General features: G+C 35.8%; 1 protein-coding gene across 1 annotated transcript in view; it reads right to left on the reverse strand.

Annotated features, from left to right (window-relative positions):
• The window catches only part of LOC131054531 (SUMO-activating enzyme subunit 1B-1), a 185673-nt gene extending 171901 nt beyond the window's left edge, over nt 1-13772 (reverse strand). Inside the window, exons 1-2 of the mRNA XM_057989064.2 lie at nt 13434-13772; nt 13220-13317 (exon numbers count right to left, since the gene is read on the reverse strand). Coding sequence (XP_057845047.1) covers nt 13220-13302 — 83 coding nt within the window. The 5' untranslated portion in view covers nt 13303-13317; nt 13434-13772. The remainder of the gene's footprint in view (nt 1-13219; nt 13318-13433) is intronic.
• Between the last annotated feature and the right edge of the window lie 11211 nt (nt 13773-24983).

Consider the following 24983-nt stretch of genomic DNA (forward strand, 5'->3'; position numbering starts at 1 on the left):
AAGATTTAATGGGAAAAAATGATTAGCCCCTTCCCTAAAGGCTTATATATTGTTTAAACAAATTACAATTAGCCCAAAATCTATCATTCCTCCTTTGTCCCCACATGAGCCTTCTATGGGCCCTTCAAAAAGTAAACCGAAGGTCTATACAGCTAGGAAACAACATTCGACCCAAGTGGTGAAAATTATTATTCCTTCTTCATAACTAAAACCCTCATATTCTACCAATTCCCACCTCCATTTGAATAAGAGCGAAACCATTGGCAAGGTTGGCTTTAGAACCTCTAGCAACACTAACACCTCTCATAATAATATCAAAGAGACCCATACTTTCCACCCCAAGGTTAAACCAAAAAAGGGTGGGTCACCCTGTTGGTGTACGTTTTATCACCTACCGAACATTAGAATAAAATACCACAAGGATACTCTATCCTCTCCTGAACAAAATCACTACTTGTGTCAAGATTGCGAAAAGACCACAAGGCGACTCCAAGGTCTATATGTGCGAACAAGCGACTTTAGTGGGATAGATTCTTAGGTAGTGTATGCTGAAAATCTCAAGGGGGGCTTACGCTTATCAACTGGTATCATTCACAAGTCAGACAGGCGAATTTATCAATGAGAGTGCTCTTTGTTTTTAGATTTTCTGATTTAGGATTTCAAAAAAAAGATAAAAAGGATAAGGGTTTGGGAATTCTATGCTACTTCTAAGCTATTCTTATGAACTCAAGAAATGGTAAAGATTGGGTGAAGCTGGTAACAACACTTTGTTTCACCACACTTGGACAACTACACAAAGCAGGTGCAATCTTCTAGGGTTGTGCTTAAGATTTTCACACTTAGGAATAATACCAACAATTGAACAATATTACTCAAAGCAGAAGTCAAGCATCCACATCAAAAGCTCAGGCTAACTTTACACATTGAATGAAAATCATCCATCCAACAAAAGTATGAGCAAAATTTCACCAATCTCAACTTATCAATCCTTCATTCATCTAACAACTTCAAAGCAAATAACTTAAGCAAATTTAATCTAAGTGTTGAAGGGAATATGCAACCATGCAACCATTTAGCATTAAAAAGATTTAAAGACAATACTGATAATGAACTTTTATTACTCAAATAGCTCTAAGCAACAATTTCATAAATCTCTCCACACTGAAATGAAATGAGAGAATGAGTTGATATAGAGTTTCTGAAAACAAATGAATGGCCAAGATCAATCTAAGATCAACGTCCAGATCGGGACAACCTAACCCTAATCAAAGTTTCCCAAAATAAGATCTAAGATCAACTGCAATGAGACAAGTGGCACAAGATGTTATCTTATAGGATTGCACCCCCTTCTTCTGATATTCAATGAACCTGGACACAATCTAGTCAACTTCCTCCATTGCGACATGTGGCAGCATGTTGATCCTGAATTCTAATCCTTCCAAGTCATCTGCACTTGGAACAAAAGTGATTTCCCAGTCTAGTTCTTTCTTATGAAAAGCATCTCTAGTGGATAGGAGGTTCGATGCCTTAGCCAAATTGCTCTTCAAGACTGGCCCTGTGATGGCAAAGAAGATGTCTTGTGTTCTGACCTTCAGATTCTCCAACTGCATATCCCTTTCTCGGATAGTTTCTTTCCCAAGTATCTTTGCAACTATAAGGAAAATCTTGTCCTGAATTGCCTTTATATGTTCTTCTATTCTATCAGCATCAATCTTTACCTTTTCCAAGACTTCATTTCATGCAACCAGCGTCCAGTGCCAACTATTGAAGTCATAGGCAGCCCCTGCTTCAATTATTTTTCCATTAAACAATTCTTGTGGTAGGATTCCTTTTAGCTCTCTAAGGCATGGGATAATTCTATCTTGGATATCCTGGAAGTCAGCCCACACTTCTGCCATGTTCACAATCCTGGAAAGTAAAGAAGAAGTTTGTTCATATGCTGATGATATTCCTCCCATAAACGTGGCTGCTTCTTTTCTTGTACTTTCCATCCAATCTTTAGTTTCTCTAGCTATCATTGCTTCTTCCTCAGAACCTATGACTACTTGTTGTGAATTCAAAAGTGGGAGAGCCTCTAGATTTTCTTGATCAAGTGGCTTAGTAGTCAAATGTTGAATATATTCTTTTAAGCGCTCAACTTCTCTCTTATACTCTTTCTTCTTTTTTCTCTTCATCCAGCTTTGCCTTCATGGAAGCAACTAAATTGTCTACGTCCTCCTTTACTTGGGTCTAAGTCAAAAGTGGTAATCTCATATTCATGGGGACCAATATCTCCCTTTGCCTTGTCTACCTTTGGCACTGCAATCTGTACTGTCCTGCATCCTATTTCATCTCTTTGGATGGTCGAGAATTTTCTGGTTGGCTTCTTCACTGCAGTTTGCTCTAATCTGGCCAAGAAATCAGCTATGTCGTCTTCTTCTCGTTCCTCTATTATTTGTGTGTTTATTTTCAACCTTTCCATTAGCCAATCGGGAACAGTGGACTGCTCAATGCCTTCTACTTCTTGGTTGCCTTCCATTTCTTGGTTGTGTGCAATACCCCTAAGAGCGGAAATCATTCCTTCTTGAAACCCTCCTTCTTCATCATCGGTCTCATTTTTTGATTCTAAAATTTATGTGTCAGTAGGAGACGGTGGTTGTTCATCTTCTTGATGGCCTGATTCTACATTCTCCTCATGAACTGGGGAAGGAATCTCCAACTCTGCCAATGACTGATCAATGGCTAATATATCTATGTTTGCAAATGCAGCAGAACGAGATGGTTCCACCCTTTGTTTCTTTTGAACAAGTCCTTCAGTCATAATTTCCTTTCCTTTAGTTTTTGAAGAACTTCCCACTTCTTTTTGTTTTGTTCCTTCAATTTGTTTGGCACTTTGAAAAGCTTCAGCATTTGAGGAACATTCCTCTACTTCTCCCATAAAGTCATACGTCAAGTTCACTCTTCTTCTTCTCAGCCTTTGGATATGTTGATCAGCCCACTACCTGGAATAGTTTTCTACCGGTTGCATCAGGGTAGCTAGGTCAGCATGTTCAGGTTCTAACCATTTAATAGGAGGGAGAGATGCATCCCCATCAAAGCATGGCTGAGTGCATTCTTCAGCTTCCTCCACTTGATCTGGCACAGGGAAAAGTTTAGTGATCCTGATTAAACAAATTGGCAACTTAGACCACATCTTTTTCCTGACAGCATACTCATCAGCAACATCTGCCCAATAATCTTCTATATCCACCTTATGCCTAAATCTTTCTCCATTCACTGATTCAATATTGTCGTGAGGATCAAAGTTTGCCCTAGATTGGTAAGAGATAAAAGAGTACCATTGCATCTCTAATCTAGTCATTTCAGTTGCTTGCGCTGAAGGACAAGGTTCTAACATGTTTCCAATAAAGAATGGAAAAGAGATAGCAGCCTTCTATCTTATTCTCTTGATGCTCTGATATGATTCTAACTGTCTGAGAACTTCCAACAGGACCATCCTGTTGGTTGGATAGATTGGCAATCGGTAAGGACAGCCAGTGAAACCTTCAATTCTGATATAAATGAATTTTGGAAACTGGATAAACTAAGATCTGTACTTGCCAATTAGACTTTTTGATTCAAGAGAAAGTCTTTTATGAGTACCTCCTTGCAATGTTCTTGTAATATACATGAAGAACGCATCATTCGCCCGTTTGAAATGACTTTTCTCCTTGACCTGTAGCTAAGGATAACAATCAGATGATTTGAATTCATTCTCACCACCTCCAACTGTGCCTTTGCAAATCAGTCCTGAATATCTATATGTTGCAGCCTGTAGATAGACTATGTAAGAACTCATGTAAAATGTCTTCGTCCTTTCCAAGTTCATCAATTGTTCATGAAGGTTGTCACTAATTATGCGGAACCAATTGAATAACTTGGTTCCTGAGGTGATTTCATCTATGAAATAATACATCCATGTGTGGAATGGTGCACCTTCAGGGCTGCCCATTATTCTGTTTAGCAGCAAGATGATGTCACCATATTCTTCCTTGAAGTAAGGACGCAGCAGATGCTTTGGCACTTTCCCTTGAGGTAATTTTTGTTGGCATTATGGATGAATTGATTATGTGTTGCATTGATGTTTTGTCATTGATGTCAACACTAACCGTTATGGTTGGTTACCGGCAGACAGGTTTTGGTTACCGGTAGAAGATCTAGTGTTACCGGCAGAAGAGACTATCTGTTGGACACTTCCGGCATGTTTGGATCAGTGAAGTATGTTTGATTTCATGTATCACATGTTCCTTGAGCATGTTTTGGTTAGTTGGTATTGACTTGGTAATCGGATGCTATCATACACTCTTGTAAACCCTTACCGGCATTGGTTTAAGGTTTTACCGGCAGAGCTTTCACTGAGGAATCTTGACAGGATGCATAATTGGTGTTGGTGCAACTTCTAGATGGATTTCAGGATGCTCAAGATGTTCTTTGATCATGCTTCAACTGCTTGAAGACATTGCTTTGGCATGGTGGACCCAGAATAGGTCCGGTACCTATCTAGGTTATGGACCAGTATCATGTTAACATGTACTCTACACGTTACCGAGATGTTTCGAGATGATTTATGGATTTGTTATTGTTGTTTTGGTCTTAAGCCGACATGGCATATCATTGTAATATGGATTTATGTAATGATCTAATTGTAATATCTTTTAGGTGGCCGACCTAATTGGTTTAGGCCTTAGGGTTGGTATAAAATGATGTAAGATCTCATTGTAATAAGTGTTTGTGGTCGTGGAATGTAATATCATATGCGAAGGAGATTTGGTCGATCATAGGTGATCGAATTGGGATTAAGGAAGAGGTCAAAGGCCTCCGGTATTGAGCTTAACCGGGACTGTAATCAGCCATGGTAGATGCTATCTCTGGCAGTTCACTCTATTGGATTGTTGTCCATTTATCTTGGGATGGTTGTTGCCTCTCTGTAGTCAGTGAGACTCTTCTGTAATGAGCAGTACGCTCTAGGCAGTGTGCCTTCCTGCATGTGCAGGCCCCTCATTGTAACACATACTTTCTATAGAAATATCATCTAACTGTGGGTAGGCTTCCCACCGTGGTTTTTCCCTTTCCAGGTTTTCCACGTACAAATCATGGTGTTATGTGGTATGGTTGATATGCATTGATTATCTGTTTAATTGTTAAGTTGCATTGTTTACCGTTACTTAATCTGGTTAAAGGTTATTAAGTGGATTAAAAGTTATAATCTATTAACAACTGATTCACCCCCTCTCAGTTGTTAACCGGTTATCCTAACATTTTCTTCTCTAGCCAAGACTTGTTAACATTCACAGCACAGAGTTCAGACTGACTGCCATAGACCCTCTTGGTTTGCTCCCTAGTCTTGTAGATGGCCTTTTTATGGATTGGTATGCCAAATGTCTCTTAAATGCATAATTCTGAAAGATTAGCCAAGACTCTTCCATCTGGTGCAATTATCTCTCTTGATTGTGCATTATAGTGCAAGGCACATTCAACTATCAGCTCAGCACACTCCTTGGCTGGTGGAAATCCAGCTGCCTGGACAATTCCATTGTGCATCATTCTACGAGCAATAGGTGTAGGAATGTGTCCATCGTGCCCGTACATCAAGATCTATGTCAATGATGTTCTTCCATTTGGATTTGATCTTGGATTTCAATTGTGCTCCCTTGCTGGCGAACTTCATTGGTGCTTCTTTGGTCATCCACCTGAAAAACACATGAAAAAATAATATTATTTTCTGATTTTTAATCCTCTTTTCTGAAAATTTCACTTTCAGCCTGTTTAAGGGTTAAGTTTCTGTGAAAAAGCAGATTGAAAGTGAAGTGTTTGGTCAAGAAATTGGTAAAATTGAGGAAAAGAAGAGAAAGGCAAGAAAATTCAGTCAAATTGAATCTTTGAAAGACTGAAATTTACCTTTTACTCTGAAAATATGTCTTAAAATCAGAGAAAGCACTCAATTTCTTGACCTCTAACACTTAAAAGATTTTCACTTCTTGAAAATTTCTTTTCAAAAATTCAAAAAATCACAAATTTTGAGAGAAAACTTCTCTTCAATGCTCTCCAAATTCTCAACCTGAGTAGTGAATTGTGAAATGAATTGGTTAAAAATATATAGAGCTTAGAGTTCTTAAGCTTAGAAGTTTTAATTTTTGTTTTTGTTTGTTTTTGTTTGTTTTTAAATTATTTTATTATTATTTTTTTGTGTTTTTTTGTTTTAAGTCGTTCCAAAATGGAAAGTTTAATTTTCTCTCCAAATTTCATCTTTATCAAGGAATCTTCTAGAACTTTCTTCTAATTTCCAAGATTCCTGAATTTTTGAAAATATTTCTAAGTGTTGAAAAAAAATTCGTGAAACAAATAATCTTAATTTTGGAAAATAATTAAAAAAAAAATTCATGTGACAAATTTATTTTCCAACTTGTGTGCTTGTCTGATTTCATGTGGATTTGTCAAAATTTGTCTTTCTGCTTTATGGATCAAATTTTAGGTCTCTAGTCAAGCATCTTCACATATTCCATTTAAGCCTTGGATGATTTGTGTCTGAGTTTGATCAACTTGCTTGGACAAGGGTTTGGACCTTTTTTTTTTGTCCTGCCTTATGTCCTGATTGTGAATATGTCATGCCTTAGGGTTTGTGTCTTGGAACAAATTTGTTTTAGTCTTTATGTCTTGATGAACATTCTTGTCTTTTAACTTTATTTCATGCTCCTTGCTGAGTTTGTGCATGTTTGGAAGTTGTCTTGACATGTGCTTGCTGTTCATGGCGGACCCTAAAGTCTGATTTCCATCCTCTCTTTGGATAATCTTTGGACGAATTCACTTTGTCCTCATTCTTTCATGCTTATTCTATATTCTTTGGCAAATTTGGAGGATAGGTTGTAAGGAGTTTGGACAAGTTTATTCCAATTCTTATGCCTTATACGTTTGGAAGTGTTTTGCCTTGAATCCTTCTTTTATGTCTTGGCGGAATTGGAAAGAGTTTGGACAGTCATATGTCTTCATTTTCAAGGCAGACTGGGAATATGATCAGACAATTTGTCTTGCTTTATCCTTGCAATATGAAGTTTGGAGATTAAGGTGAGGTTGGAAGTCTTCTTTCCATCTTTGCTTGGTTCTTCAAAAAATCAGGCCATGTTTCAATGCTTCCCTTCTTGGCGAATTTGGAATATGCTAAAACATATTACTTTGTCTTTGTGCTCGTCAAACTTCTGATCTGCTATCCTTTAATTTGCTGTCCATGATGAACTTGGATGAGTCTTGGACATGCTGTTTGTGACAAGTCTCATGCGAATTTTCATGCCAATCTGATCTGGCGAACTCTGAGTTTGATTCCCAAACCCTAAGACATGCTTTATGGTGAATTTTGCTATCTGATCAAGTTCTTTCATGAATCTGATTGTCTTTTCATGTACTCTGAGTGGATTTTGATCCTTCATCTCCAAGTGAATTTTGCTGTCTCTGTCTAAAGTCTGATAAGTTCTTCATGTTTGGAAGCTGCTTTCTTTGCTCATCCTTGGCGAATTTTGGAAGAAGTTCATGCTGCAATCTTTGCTTTCTCAGAATATGCGAACTTTGATTAGCAAAAAGAAGTGTTAATGAAATAAAACCTTGTCTTATAGCTTCTTGGCGATTTCTAGAAGCTTTATTGTTTTATTCCATCTTCAAGAAATTTGAACCCTTTGCTTTCTTCTAGAAGAAATCCCTTCAGTCTTAGCAACTTCTGAATGCTTTCTTTCCTTCTTTGAGATATGCAAACCTAATCCTTCTTCTAGAATGCGTATCTAGAAGGAAAGCTTCTTTATTTTATTGTTTTTATTGCTTTCTTCTTGGAAGCTTCCTTCAAATTTTGGAGAGTTTTATTGGCTTTCTTCTAGAAGGCAAATTGGAAGATTTTCTTCAATCTTTGCAAATTTAGAAAGTTTAAAAACATGGGTCTTGCTTTTATTCGCTTTATTCACTCCTCTACTTGGGCGAGCTTGATCTCTTTACTGTCATGTCAGCAACTTTGCTTTTCAAACTTCAAGTGAATTTGATCATTTTGCTCACATATGCCATGTCATTAATATTATTGCCAACTTGGCAATTCTCACGCCAATTTGGAAGGCTTCCAGGCGGACTTACTAGACAAGGTGGACTTTCCACATCCTTGGACAAGTGCTTGGAAATGTCTAGGCAGACTTGGATGAGTCCTTGCCATGTGCTCATGTTTTGTTGCCTTAGTTTATTTTGACTTGATTTTGCCTTCTTAACCCTACGTAGGAGTTTCACTTACTCTTGCCAAGAGTCAAATTAACCTTTAGTAGGAGTTTACTGAGCGTCAAACAATTTTTACTTTGACATGAAGCGGACTTGATTGAGTCTTGGACAATTTTCCTATGCCTTGGCAGACATTGATCTTGCCTAAACATCTTCCATGCTTGACATTCTTGGGCGGACTTGACTAATCATCTGCCATTTCACTTCTCCAACTTAGGCAAAATTTTCAATGTGCCATATCCAAACTTTTTCTTTATACTTGATCAAGAGTGTTCATGCCATGTTGATACCATGGTGGTTCATTTGGAACAAAAACCCTAATTAGGGTTTCCACTTTGCTTTTTGCACTTGGAGACCTCATTTTCGAAATCTGAGAACATGGGCACTGATAATATGACTGATCTTCTAAAACAAAACCCTAATTAGGGTTTGCATTTTGCTTTTTGCCCTTAAAAGACATAATTTTCAAAATCTAAGAACATGGGTAGTAATAATTTGGCATGAAAATCAAAACCCTAATCTCGGGAAAAAAGCAAAAAATACAAACCCCTGCTTTTTATACTTAGAAGCAAAAAATTTTGAATCTGAAGACATGGGCAAGACTGATGTGACCTAAAGAACAAAACCCTAATCTCAAAAAAAAGCAAAAATTTTGAAGCCCTACTTTTTATACTTAGAGACAAGATTTTCAAATTCCGAGAACATGGGCAGAGTTGAAATGACCTGAGGAACAAAACCCATATGCCACTTTCAAAAAAGCTGAAAAAGGCAAAATAGCAAGTTGTCAGAAATGACCCAAAGCAATTGTGATCTTCAACCCTAAAAAGCAAAAACAGGGGTTCCCCATCTGTGATGGGGCGATGTGTGAATTAGGTCACAACACACCCCAAGCCCCACCTCTTCCATGTCCCTTGATAAAGCCAACATCTCTCCAATTGACCATTTCACTTTTGACAAGGTTGGCTCTAAACCTCTAGCAACACTAATACCTCTCCTAATAGCATCAAGTAGATACTTTCCACCCCAAGGTTAAACCAAAAAGGGGTAGGTCACCCCAAGCCCCACCTCTTCCATGTCCCTTGATAAAGCCAACATCTCTCCAATGGACCATTTCACTTCTAACACACCTAAAAAAGTGGACCTCGAGTCTTTTCCTATGGAACATTCTAAACCCCTAACTCAAATAGAAGAACCTTTAAAAGGAAATTGCCAAGACTATTCATTCTATCATGGACGCAAAATTTGGGAAATTACAAAAAACCTCCAACTGCACAATAATGTTCTAAGATGGATGCTCACTCAACAGCTCACAGCAAAGAAAAAAATACAATATATAGAAATGAAAGTGTACAAATGCAATAGAGACTAGAAAAGTGACGAGGAGGGCAAAAGAATTTCTGAAGAGGTTGAAAAGTTTGCTACTAAGTTCAACAAATGGGAGAATCTCAAACAAAGCATTAATGAATTAGAGAACAAGTCAAAAGAAATAAAAAATAAACTTAATGAAGTGGTAGCATTCTGCAGAGAAATAGTTTGAAATTCAGCCACTAGCATTTACGTCTTGCAATCCAAATTTCAAAATGGAAAGTCCAACCAAAAGAACCAAGGCTAAGATCATGGAGTGGAAAGTCAATGTTTGAAGGACAAACCTGATGACAATGGAAAGGTTGTTGAGGAGGTCTCCTTCATGGAGAAACTTGATTTCATAGCACTAAATGGCAAGCAGAAAATTGATTTAATATCACTAAATGGCAAACAGCTCATGGTCTGTCAAAATTGGTGGACCTCTAGCCTCTTTATCTTATGATGTTTTTTTATAGTAGCTTTGGGCTATCTCTCTACATGCTTTGTATTTCTCTCGAGTCCTTTGTTTTAGACTATGTTGTTTATGTGTGTTCTTGGATTTTAGCCTTGCTCCTTGTGAGACTTGAACTATTTGCCTTGATGGCCTTTTTGTTATCTAGGATCTAGACTCTTTAATTTCATTTTTTACCAATATCAAAAACATGGGCACTAGGCTATGGACATGTCATGTGTGTTCTTGGATTTTAGCCTCGCTCCTTGTGAGACTTGAACTATTTGCCTTTATGGCCTTTTTGTTATCTAGGATCTAGACTCTTTAATTTCATTTTTTACCAGTACAAAAACATGGGCACTAGGCTATGGACATGTCATTTCTATCAATTTGAATTTCAAGGCAGTATCAATGACCAATTGTCATTAAAACAAAGGGCTGAAATCAAAGAGATTGGGGGGCTTGTGAGGCAAAAACAATTATAGTTGCTACTCTGCCAACAAAGGTTCCTACTCCTAGTATTAAAACTTTCCAAGAGCCACAACCACAACTTCTTGCTTATCCATCTAGTTTATGGGCAGCAAAGCCTAAGGGGAAACATAGAATGCTTAGTAGTAGTTATGTTGCAAACATGGTGGAAAGTTACTCAATGTGTATTCAATAAGGATGAAGTGAATGAAGCCATTGGGAAATTCTTCTTTGCCAATGGCATTCCGTTCCAAGTGACTTGCTATCCTTATTATAAGGACATTGTGGCAAAGATAATAAGAGTAGGATCTTCAAATGTGCTACTAGGAGGGGAGCTAAAGTTGAGGACAACAATCTTGGTTAAGAACTAGTCCAAAACTAAGGTTTTAATGGAAAAATGAGTGCTACCTGGATCTATAGTGGATGCAACTTAGTGACGGATGGGTGGACAGACATTAGGCATTGTCCACTCATCATCGTCATGATCATATGTATAGTGGGCCTTTACTTCCTTGGATTTGCTGATTGTTCAAGTAACACAACCATGTCTTTTATCAATTCCAAATCCAAAGTGATACTATTGATGAGATTGGACCAAAATGAAGCAAGTACTAACATCAAACCTATGAGTAAAGAATTGCAAGGAAGAAGATCGAGGCAGCTTACAAAAAATATTTGGACTTCTTATACACACGCCATGAATAGTGCAGTCAAGGACATGAGCAAAATTGGTTGGATCAAACAAGTCATTTATGATGCTCGAAATGTACAAATATTTAAATGTAATCACTACACTTCACATACAATATTCAAGACCACCTCCAAGAAGAAACATTTGAAACCTATAAAGACTAGATATGCGTCATATTTCATTCTCTTGGAAAGAATGCTTGAGGTAAATGAGGCATTGCAACTACTGGTCATGACAATAAGTGGAATCAATGGCCCAATTCTAAATCAACGCAAGGGAAGAGAATGAAGAAGGTGGCAAAGAGTAACATTTTTTGGCCAAATGCAAAATGCATTCTCTATTATTACTTTAGTCTTCACAATCATCAAATATGGAGATAGTGCATTGACAATATACTTGGCCAAATTAATGCCACAACACAAGAGAAAGGCCCCACATTGCAATTCTCTCATTCAAATATTCAACCAATCATTTAATAGAGGTGGAAGAAGCTCAACACTCTCTTGCATGTGGTTGCCTATGCATTGAACCCAAAGTGGTATATGGAAAGGCTTGGTACAAATGCCTACCTATAAGGACAATGTTGAGATAGAGGTGGCATTTATAAGGTTATTTAGAAGATGTACAATATTGATGATGCCACCACCATTTGTAAAAAGAAAACAAAATTTCCTGCCCTTAGTGAATATCCAAAAGAGATTAAGATAGTTAGAAAAAACATGGTAGAGGAGGACCCAATTCTATGGTGGACCATGCATAGGCCTCATTCTTTAGCAACCACACTAGCCATCCATTTATTGTCCTAGGTTTCTAGTTCTTGCACTGCTTACAGGAACTAATCTACTTATAACTTCATCCACTCTCTTAAGAGGAACAAGGTTACCCACTAATAGAGCAAAGAATATTGTAGTTGTACATAGCACCATGCATCTCGTTAACTAGAATACGCCTACATATAACTTATAAGGAGAGTCCAACAACTTGATGAGATGTATGGAGCCAACCCAAGTTGATGATGATGTGGCACAGACAAGGTTGGTAATGGCTTAGACAAGCTTAACTTTGAAGAGTTCAACAATTCAAATGATAAGGAGTTTGGCAAGGACTTAGGATGTTTGGAGGCACTAGGCCATTGGCCAGTTGCATTTGAATTTTGAATTCAAATATCATTTTAATTTTAAATAGAATATGGTGATATTACGTATTTTGTATTTTCATTGTTCAATGCAATGTGTTTAGTATTATAAAAAATCTTTTGTTATTTTATTATACATTTTTTTATAATTAATTTTTCAACTACTTAATATATTTGCACCATCTCCCCAAATCTAGGCCCATAGTCCCCCATTCTTGAGTCTCGTACCCCCATCCCAAGACTCCATGGAACTAGGGAATAATTCATTACAACCATCACTTGAATTGCTAACAAAATTATAGAATTAGATAGAATAGCAGTAGTTTTTAATGGATAGGTAATTATTGTGTGAGACAATTCAGTGCCTTGAGACTTCTAACAATCAAAATGAATAGATGTTAACTCGAAATGGAATCAAGCCCAAAGTATTGTACCCGTCTCCAAGAAAAGTGACCATGTTGTAAATTTTGTATTATAATGAACAAAACCATTTATGCGAAAAATTCTAAGCTATTCAATCTATAATATTAAAATGTGTCAGTTCTTTCCCACTTTTTCTCAGGAATTTTGCCAACACATGTGAAACTTACTGTATCATTTCTACTATCACACTAACAAATAGAAATAATAATATGTAATACTAAAATGTGTCGTAAAATTCTTTCCCACTTGTTTTCAGGAATTTTGCCAACACATGTGAAACTTACTGTATCATTTCTACTATCATACTAACAAATAGAAATAATAATATGAAATGCAGTTTGGAAAGAGGGCAATATTGGGAAAGGAAACACCAAAGTTCTAAGATGAAAAGACTATTTCCATTGCAAAACCCATGTCAAGCTGCCATAGTTCAGGAAGGCTGCAGTACCTTCTTTGTGCATCTACTCCCCAAACGCGGATTTGACGATCATAAACAGCAGTTTCCTGGTCGGTCAACAACTCACCGTCCATTTTGCAAACAAATACCTGCATAAAACCACCAAAGAATCGTCCATAGAAGCAAAAGAAATATTCATCAGAAACATGCATTAAGGGGCATAACTTGCAGCAGCTTATCATGAGAGAAGATGAGAGTTAAAAACCTGAAAAAAGGAAAGATCTTCTGGAGGGAAGGAAATGAATATCTGAGACAGCTTATTGAACTACAATACAATCAAAATTTGTAAAGGCGACACATTAACATATTCTACATTTAATATTTCATAGACACAAAGAGCTCGAATCAAGCGTAAACAAGGTCTAATTGGTGCAAGGATTATTTTTGATAGGCTATATTTTTCAAACACGCAAATGATCTGGACGGTGATACAAATCACTTAAAACCCCCCCTTACTCCCAGTTTTCCTACTCGCAAATGATTTAGAAACAAACATAATTAAAAAAGCTCATTCAATGATTTATTTGAGAAGCTTTTCACTTAATAAAAAATTAATGTCGTAAAGAAAACGCCTCAGTTTCTATTCTTATTAGGATTTTAAAACCTAAGTCACAGATTTTTTTACTCGTTTCACGACCATTACATCTCATTTTTAATTTAGAGATAGTGAAACGTTTAATTAATTATGTCTAGAGGCATCTACAATGACATCAAAATGTTTGTAAACAAAAATTCATTTTTTGAAACAATTTGACATGCAAATGCATGAAATATGTCATGTTTCAGCTTTTGTGGAGGTGTTATTTTATTGAGCCACTTGTCTCTAGCTAGATTCGCAGCTTTTTACATGCACGACTTGAATGGATTTGTATTCTTGGTGTTAATATTTTAGAAGAACATTTATTTTACAAATGATTATTTTCTATTATAAGATATCTCTCGGTATATTTTACATATATTTTTAAAATATAGGTATACTAGTTCTTAATATATATTTATTTTAATTTATAATATATTAAAAAATTAAAATAATAATAATATAATAATTGTAAATCTCACGATAAGCATTCAATTGTAATTTCAAGATTAGTGCACTAATAAAAACTTATAATATATTTTATATATAAGATAATATATAATTATAATAGCAGTATAATAATTATATAATCACTTAAAATTGAAGGCAAGGTTGTTAAAAGCGATGAAAGGGTAAGCAAAAATGTCAACTGCAAAAGATTAACTATGAAATAAGCAGTGTCAAAATGGAGAAGGGATTGTAAATTCAAAATGTCTTGTGGCAACTTCGATTATGTTTGTAAATCTTGAAACAATTATTGGCGACGATGTGTATGTCCTGGTGAAAACAACAATTATTAGTTTTGTTATAGGGAAGAAGACTCGGATGCAAGCCCTTTGTAGGTGGGTTAACAAAGTTTCAATCAATGCAGAGAAACTTTTTTCTTGCCCAAAGGTTTCTTTGTGGTTGATTTGAACTTGGGAAAGAGAAGAGACTGAATTTTGGACAAAGATACATGGATTTTATATGGTTCCAACATTTTTGTTAAGAAATGGGAACCAAATTTTGATCTGTGGGCATGGAACCCTTGAGGGGCCCAACTTGGTTGCATTTATACAATTTGCTGTTGGAATATTGGTCCAAAGGTTGTTTATACAAAATTGGTGACAATATTGTGAAAATCGTGGATGTATGCCTAGGTAATGGTGAATTTGCTTATTATGTAGAATTAAGGTAATGGCAATCAAGAAGATCCTTATTATAATTGGGCTACTTTTGTTTGTGGGGGAATGGAAGCAAGCCGTGGAGATCTAGGAAGACATAGCTTTATGCATAATGTCTGATAGAAGAAACCGAGTTTGCATGTCCTCACCCATCGAAGATGAGATGGGCCCCCAAGCCCAATCCTATAGTGCTAGAAGAGGTTTTGGTGGAAGCATTACCTAAGGTTCGAGAGCTCATTTTTCTTACTGCTTAGACGGAAGATAAATCATCTTCATTTGAGGACAACAGAAGGATCCAATTGAAGGCACCTACCTTTGGGGCTATTTCAAATTTCGACGTAAACAAAGTGGAAGGAAGGAATGGGGTGATCAAGGAAAGCAAGGACCAAGAGATGTTGACCCCTCCCATGGAGTTGGATGTGATGAATGTTTGGCCATCATCCAATTATACAATCGATACCTTTGAGGATGACAAATTGAACTCAAAGAGAGACTTCATGGATGATGAAATTGACATCATTGATCTCCTAAGACAAACAATCAATTTGCTACCAAATTAATAAATTTTGGATATGTTAGTGCTAGAATGGGTTGAAAAAACAATAAACATAAGAGAGAGGAGGAAGCTCTAAGAAAAGAGAAAACCTCGATTAAATCCTATATGATGAGATCCAAGGAAAGAAACCCCTCACTTGGAGGGCAATGAAGATCCTAACACGGAATGTTAGGGGTCTTTGTGCCCCTTATAAAGGGCACGTGATCAAGTGCTAATTAGAATGTCAAGTGATCTATTTAGTCCTAGTACAAGAAACTAAACTCAATACAAAATATATTGAAAAATTTCTCAATCTCTATAAATGTTGGAAAGGTTCCTTTAGGGAGGTGGTTGTGCCTCTAGGGGGCTCAAGATAAAGTGTAAACGTAGACAAATCAATGTGGTAGTTGTCTCTTCCCAACCGAATTGAATGAAGGTGTGGGTCAAGAGATCTCAATCAAATCTTGATTTTATACTCTACAATGTCTACGGTCCAACCAAAATAGATAAAAAGAAATCCCTATGAATAACTCTTAGTTTTGATTTTTGGAGTGCTCCTCATAAATTCATTGTCGGTGGGGACTTCAACACTACAGTGGATTTGAGTGAAAAAGTTGAGGGAGTCAATAGAGTTGCTCAAATGCAAAAAGATTTATTGCCCTTTGTAAACAACAATAGGCTTTTGGATTTTTCTCTAATTAATGGGAACTGCACTTGAATAACAAAAGAAGTGGCTTCGCCAATTGTCATAACCCTTATTATTTTAGTTATTATCATTTAACAATTCAATTGATTTTGTTATTTATTTAATCATTTTGAATGCAATAATTGAAATTTTAAATTGGGTTTATTATTTCATTTTTCATGTTATTGCACGCATTTGAAAATTCAAAATAGGAGAATCTTTTTTGGTTACAACTTTGAAGTGAAGAGGCACACAACATGAAGTTAGAAATTCATGTTTGACACCGTAGATGAGATGCATGTATGACCAATCCACTCTCCCTATTTCACCGCCACTACTAGCAAAGTTTTAGGAGATTCTCTTCATATGTGAAAAAATGAAAGCACATACATCAAATTCATCTCATTGATTTTATCAATTTTTTACAATAACCATTTGAATCACATATGAAAAATAAATAAATAAATAAATTAAATAAATCTTATCAATTTGTACAACTATGAAATGTCTCTTTAACTGGTAGAGAATGTGCATAAACTACTTTAGTTGCATTTCTATTCAAAGGGGACTGACTTGAAATAAACAAAGAGGATGATTTAGGCAACTATTTAATACTACTGTTGATTGAGTGAAATTGTCATTCTTCCATAAGCCAAGACTTTGAGTTTACTGACTTAGGAAGTGTCAGTTTTGCTCTCAATAATTACAGAATAGTAGATAGTAAACTTTAACATGTTTAGGCCTAAAGGCTAACTATATCATGTGGAGCTTTAACAAGGAGATGTTGAGATTACTTCACTATGTTCTTACAATAGAGTGTCATATATATTGCATCAACTACTGTAATTTGGGGAGAGACCTCAATTTGGAGGAATGTAGGGGCTAATAATCAACATCATTTCAGAGGAGGAAGCCTCTTTTCTCAACCTCAAGGAAGGGCATGTAAGGGAAAGGATATGAGTGTTGATATGTTAGAAAAAAATTACGTATGGAATAAAAAACGAAAGAAGAGACTATTTGTGCCTAACCTCACTAATGGATTTGCTCGGTTAATAAGTAATGCGAGATGATCCATATAGTCAATTTGCTATACTAAGCGATGTAAAACATGTATATATTTTAGATATTTCTTATATGGATTTATCTATCTTTAGACTGTAAACTAAGGTCAAAAGGATAATATATTAATAGGTTTCTTTAAATAAATATGCGAACTTGAGATCTAAAGGAAGAATGGGTAATGAACTAGTATAATCACTTTAGATGCATGTATAAATTCCTTTACCTCTACACTATTTCTTCTTATTATTTTGGAATCTTATTTAACTTCAATTCCTTACACAAAGATTTGTACATGCATGACCAAAATGGATTTAGTATTCTTGATTTGACCTTTAAACTACAATAGATATATTTATAGTGTCTTCTTATTTTCTCTCCAAACAATTCTTCTTATTATGTAGTTGTTGGCTCATCGCCCTTACCTCTTTTTCAAGTTATAGGTTAAGAAACTATTTGTATATGATCAAAATGAATGGCCTTAAGTACTAGGCTCAAGTTGGTATCCTCAGCATTTAGATAGCATTGGTGCAAGCAACAAAGAAAATAATGCAAATACACTAAGATTTCATTAGATTTTAATAGATTTTTAGTCCATTAAACTGTATTTATAATCAAGATCAAGACTAGGCGCTATCCTTCTAGGTTGGAGGATTTCTAGCTTCCATGATTTGTTAGAAACCACTCTTATAACTATTAAATATAATAGTATAATCTGTATCACCATTAAAATAGTTAGAAAGATTAATCATCAATATAAAACCATTTTATAACAATATCAAAGAAGATTAACATTAGACATATGAGAGACATAAACAAACAATACTTCCATCACGATGCTTGATTCTTCCTTGTCCTCCTCGTCTTCACGAACCTCATTGCTCCAAGATTGATGAATGAAGAGTGGGAGATCGAATAGAGGGTGAAATGTGGATTGCTCACATTCACATAACAACATAAGGATGTGTGGATAATGATTTTGACATTATAAGGGTGCTAGGATAATGGATATGAATATGTTTTCACAATGAAAACATAAACTTGCTAATGGGATAGATTTATGACTAAAAGGCCAACATGAGGATATGAAATGAAGTGGTTAATTTGTGATGAATGAAGGCTTCAATTAATAGACTTTAGAGATATGAAATGGATGGTCAAAATTGGAAGTATGATGAAGGGCTCAAATTGAAGGAGAGGAGGTGAAGTGGACAAGGAACATAGCCTTTTGACATGTGGACCAAGTCTCAATCCATGGGAAGAACACTTGGCATGGGGAAGAGGGCAAGGTGTGCTCACACACATGTGAGCACATCTTAGGAAGAACAACCTGTCATGGGGAAGAGGGTAAGATTTGCTCACACATGTGTGAGCAAATCTTGGGAAGACCATGACGCTGACAAGTGGAAACACTTTTTAAAAAAAGTGTAAGGGCTATAGGAAGGGGGGTTGTGACATGCAAACTAAAAGGAAAAGGTGTAGGGTGGCTCCATGGGGAAGAACAATTCTCACACATTTGTGAGCACCCCTTGGTCAAAGGTGAGGTGGATAGATGAAATGACTTGTGCATGCAAGTCATTTATGGGGGAAATCACATGTGGACTTGGGTAGGTGTGTAGTATTTAAAAAACTAAATAAATACTAACTGGGGTTAGGCTTTAGGTTAATTAGCTTAATGAGGGGATTAAAAAGTGGGTTTGTAGGAATCACAAAATTATTTTAATTAATTATGAATTAATTTGACTAATTGGGATTAAGAATAGGATTGGAATATTCCCTAAGGTTGAGTTTGATTTATTAAAATAAATCAAAATTTAGGAGAAGTGGAAGGGGGGTTAATTAAATATGATTTAATCAATTTGGGCATAAAAAAGGGTTGACATAATTAAGTTAATTAATTATGTGACATGAGATAATTAGTGTGCATGAGAAACAATCACAAGCACATAAGACTAGGCTGAAATTCCTAGAGTCAATTGGCAGGTATTCAGTGCTAACCAATCCCAAGGCCAAAAATATGGAGGAGGAAATGCAGTGGAATACCATGAGAAGATTTAAGGCCTGAACCGATTTTGATTTTTCGGGTATAAAGAACAAACTCAAAAGGACTTATACTAATGTTTATAGGTTTGAGGATGTTTGGGCAGATTGTCAGAATGAGGAGGATATAAGAAGGATGGATTTCAGTCGCCTTACTCTGGAACAAATTGAAAATTTGGATCTAGCTAAGATCCCAATGACCATGGAAGACACAGATGACATAGTGGACCCTGTTTATTACGAGAAGAAGATTGTTGACTCCCCAATTCCACTTGTGCAATGGTCAAAGAAAGAAAGAAAATCTATTACACAGAGGATCTCTCCTATCTTAGCAAACACCAATGCTTGGTTGCTAAAACAGAACCTTAGGATGAAATAGCTTCCCACTAGTTTAGGAGATGACGACAACAGTGATGGCCCATTGGGCAAGACAACAACAACTGAAACAAGAACAAAGAGCAGGGCAGACTCACAAGCACTATCCTCAGCTCCTATGATACAATCGAAGGGTAAAGGACCCAAAATTAAATTTACAATTAAAGGGTTGAAGAAGGGTGAATCATCATCCGCATCACAGGAAGCAGTGGCAAAGGAGCTAGAACAACTGCCTTCCAGTGAAGTTGGAAAAGGAAAGGAGGTTGAAGAAGGTGAAATTCCTCAACAAGAGGAAGTATAGGCAGAAGAAGTATCACATCTAGCTGAAGTTGATGCCCCGATTACCTCACAGGTAATCGTCCATTCTATTGACTCTGACTCTGACTCTGACCAAGAAGATGAAGATTTTCAAGAAGATGGAGATCTAAGTATGGGTATGACACAATCAGAGACTGTTGGTCAGTTTTCACAATAACCAACTTCTCTAATTTAGATGATATCCCTTCATCTACTTTTGAATCCACCATGATGGATTTTAATGAGACCTTGCAAGATGCACTTACAGAACAGGTTTCAATAGATTTACCCATCACTACTACCACCACCACAATAATTCCTCCATTGGTAAGTGTTAAAGTTACATTCAGAGCACCCTCCACTCTTCCATCTGTAACTAAAGAGGTAGCAACAACAAATGTTCCACTAGATGCCTCAATATCAGCACCATCAGTAACACTCACAACTGCTCCAAGTTCCAGTCAACCTGATTCTGAAGTTTCAACTCCAAGTTAGCAAGGAGCTACTACTCCATTAGCCAATCTAGAACTACCCCCTTGGATGGAAGTAGTGGCCCCTAAGAGGGAAAAATAGGTGATATCTCTAGATGAGTTTGACTTTGAACTTTTAGTTCCTCCAAAGCCTAAGGGAATGAAAAAGCCAAAGACGGTATCTCAGGTGGTAGTAGACCCATCTTCCAAGAGAAAATATGCCGAAGTTATGGTGCCATCGTCAGACAAGGACAAAGGCAACATACAATCTGAAGACTATACCATGCAGGTTGTAGAGCTCGGGGTGGAAACACATGAGAGTATGAAATTAGATTCTCAGACAACCCTTAATTCTTTATTGAGAAGATTGGATCAAGAGAGGGGTGAGAAAAATATCTTGAAGCATAAGTGTGAACAACTGACCAACGTTCTTCTAAAGGTCACACAATCTTCTCAAGAGATAGAGCCTATAGGGTCTTCAATAGATACCAAAGCTCTCAAGAAGATTGAACAAGTGGGAGCTAAAGGCCGAGTGATGGATGAGTGGATTTCAAGGCTAAGGTCAGAAGGCTCTCATCTTTTGAGCTCAACAATGGAACTATTGTTTGATTATGAAGTAATCCAGAGTCGGATGCAAGGACTCAAAACCTCTTTATCACAGGAGATTGAGGAGGTTGTGAAAAGTACTATCTTGTGGAGCAAAATGGAGGACTTCAGGATAGATGTCCTGGTTGAGAATAAGGTAATTCCCACAAGAGAGAAATACATTCAGATCTTGTCTTTATTGTCTCATAAGCAAGAGACAATGGAGTTAATGATTACAGAGCTGGACCAGGAGAAGAAAGAAGGTGATGATGAGGTTGACCTTATTTTTGCTAAAGTTGGTGATCTCCCTGCTATTTATATGATGGCAATCAAAATCTCGTCACTGCTGAAGTTGTCACGCAAGAATTCCTTTCTTTGATGGATCAATGCATAGGACAAGATTTCTCTCTTAATACATTTGATATACTATTAGAAATTCAGGTCAGCTTTGAAGTCCTCGCATCCATGTTGAAGGATGTTAAAAAGAAACAAGTGAAGATTCAAGATGCAATATCCCGCATCCAAATCACACAAGTTCTACCTTGATACCGAACGAAGTAGAAATGAAAGTCATCCTTGCTAAATTCAAAGATTTCCAGAAATCCAATGAAGAGGGAAATCAAGAATGAAGTTCCCCCTCCTGGCATCCTTTCTTCATGCGGCTGCACTGATAAATGTTGTCAATTTTTGTGCAGTTGCACATTTTCTTTATGTAGTAGTTGTAGTAAAATGGGATTGTGCAGTTGAATAAGTCAACTGTGCCCACCTTTTTCTCAACTTCTTTCCCTATATAAGGAGAACCTTTTTGTAAATATTTTATCTTTTTCATGCTTAGCAAAACTCTGCAGATTTTTTATCCCAACTAAGACTTTGGGCTTTTTGTGGTGAAAATCCTATCAAATGAATAAAGAAAATAGTTTTGTTGATTACAAACTTTGTGTTGTATCAAGAAACCCATTTATATAATTTGATGTTCCTATGTCCATTGAATCTATATTATCTTTACTTCTTTGATCTTTAAGATATTGCTGCGTGGTTAGAGAGCTCTCAAATCTTGCAAAGTAGACTTTGTGCTTTTAGTATACTTGAGAAATCTGCTGATAAATTAAGTAACTTGTGGTAAGCTTTGTATTGTTGTGGTTATTTGTAGTTTAATGGATTAGAAATCTATACTTGAAGACTTTGAGCTTTAAGCTAAGTTTCTAATTGTTTAATTTGTAATGATCAGTGTGAATTAGTGTTACCTTAAAGGAGACTTTGTGATGCTTAATAGTAACTCTTGGTGTAGTTTGCTAGATTAATAGTTCTTTTCTTTAAGTATCTGAAGAGGTAGAGAAATTGTAACTAGGTGAAGGGAGAATACATAAACTCTGAAAAAAGAGAGTTATATGCCCAACACCAACTCACAAATTTAATTTCTTATTAATTAGAGGAGAAATTTCATAGGGAACCTCCCCTTGATGAGAGGAGAGATTAATTTCTCAGCATAGCGTTGTGTGAATTATATATTTTGTCATTAGTACGCTGGTGACAAATATTCACCCAACAAGTTGCAAAGTTTTTAATGACTTGATGAGTTAACAATAGTGGATTGGTACCAACAACATTGCACTTGAAGGGGGTAGAGCAAGAACCATATGGAAGGAGGAAAAAATTGCATTTTCAATCCCAACTTAGTTATTTACATAAGGACCTTGCTAGATCCAAGATATGATCAAAGGTTGCTCATGAAGATTCAGAGAAGTTGATTGTTCAATCGACTGCAGATCTATTTATCAATATTTCTCAGTGTCTTTATTGGATACTTTGTTCTTTGTTATTATAACTTTATCAAATTTCCACCTCAACAGGATCCACATAAGCAACATCAAGAATTTTTTCATCAACATAGAGGTTGAAGATGCTTCACCTCAACATGCCACCTTGAAAGGACAAGTCACCAACATCTTCAAACAAAAAGTAGTTAATTTGTGTAGACACCTAAAATTGTCATGTCTAATTAAATAAATATTTTTATTTATTTAATTATTTTATCCTAATTCTTCTATTAATTGAATAAATCTTTATTTATTTAATTAATTCATTTATCCTCTTCTAGCCTTATTTCTCATTTAAATAAATACATTTATTTATTTAAATATCCTTTTCCTAAATTAAATAAATATCTTATTTATTTAATTGATCCCATTTCCTCTATTAATTAAATAAATCTTTATTTATTTAATTAATTCATTAACCTTTTCTACCAATGACACATGTCATTCATCTTTTAATTCCTACACTACCTACCCTCTTATTATTTTCTTATTTCCTCTACCTACCCTCTAATCCTAGCCGACCATTTATCTTTTACACCTCTCAATCTTATCCCTCCATTTCTTATAATGTCTTCTATATAAGGAGATGCTTCCTTCATTATCAACCCCTAACTGCGCTTTTGAACTTTCGTATGCGATCAAGCCTACTTGTAACCACATTTCCATTCTTTGTTGAGCTCTTGTGCACACATAAAATTTGAGAGCAAATATATCAAGCAAAATCAATGGAGATAGGAAGAATGGAGATTCAAACCCTATTGGACATGTGATGGTATAATCTTTGTGATTTTATTTGATTTGCATTGTCTTAGGTAATCTTCGTATGTTATGGTGGATCTTTGTTGTTGTTAGGCTAGAGTTTTGCGGTTGAATTCATTTAGTCTTTCAATGTTGTTGTTTCCATTTTTACCATAAACAATATGCATTTCCCTCTCAAGGATGCAAACATTTTTTTTTCTCATGTGCAAGCAAAGACACCTTTAGCATATTGACTGTAAATGAATCAAATTTTGACATGTGTACAAGTGATCCAAAGCTTATTTTCTCCCTTAATATTCTATAAAAGGAAATTCAAGATTACTTGTAAAGTGCTCTGAAATATTGTAACTGGGTGGGTAAAATAGAATCTAGGTTTCTGAGTAATAGAAAGTTATTTTATAGAGCTTTGCATTTTCCATGGATTGTGTTCACCAATTTTGAAAGAATTAATGAAAATCCATTTCAAATTGTCTCCCATTTGTGCCTTCTATTTCACATGAGTTATTCCATTAAGGATAGTATACTTTGTCTTTGCAAAATTATTGTGAATGTGAAATATATTTGCAGGTTCTTTTTAAGGAGAAGATTAAATTTTGTAGATATATTGCAGCAAATTAGTAAATGCAATAGCGATCATTAATTAGAGTTTGGAATGTGATACAAACATAGATTTGTGTAATGCATGAATATTCAGGTTTTGTGGTTGGATATTGAATTGTCCATTTAATGTTTAAGGGTATTGTGTTTTGACTCTATTACCCCAAGATTAGGCATTGATCTTTGAGAACTTTGTTCAATTTCATATACCATTTCAATAAAATCAAATATGTTTTTCCCTTTTTATGCTCATAGTGTTGGCTTTGGCATGTTTGTCATTGATGTCAATACGCGTGCTTGTAGAACAAGGTATGTAAGTTACATGATAAGATTAAAGACATAGCAATATGAGCTTGTTGTTGATGTTACAAAGTGACAAAGAAAAGCCTACATGAATATATGTTGATAGAACTTAATTCTACTTCATCATGATTGCATCGATCAATTACATGACAGTATGAATAAAAGTCTGATGGTGTAAGTTGTGTTTATATTTGAGATATTGAAGTGTATTGTGGTTATCCTCTTCTGATAATATCAATGCTTAATCACTTCTAAAGCACACGAGCATGAAGATTAGTTTGTGAATGTTTGTTTAGAATCTGTAATAAGAGTTTTATGCTCAGCCTACATGGTGACAAAAATTTGAATCTGCAATTAGTTTTGATCCTGTTATAGTCTGAGAAGTTGAGGGTTGTAAATGGATAATCATCATAGTGCGCAACATACTTTATAACATATTCTTTTGAAGTGCTCTTTTTTGTGTAGACATGTTGAAGTTATTTTTCTTTTATTG

Source organism: Cryptomeria japonica, chromosome 2, assembly GCF_030272615.1.
Source record: "Cryptomeria japonica chromosome 2, Sugi_1.0, whole genome shotgun sequence".
Lineage (NCBI taxonomy): Eukaryota > Viridiplantae > Streptophyta > Pinopsida > Cupressales > Cupressaceae > Cryptomeria > Cryptomeria japonica.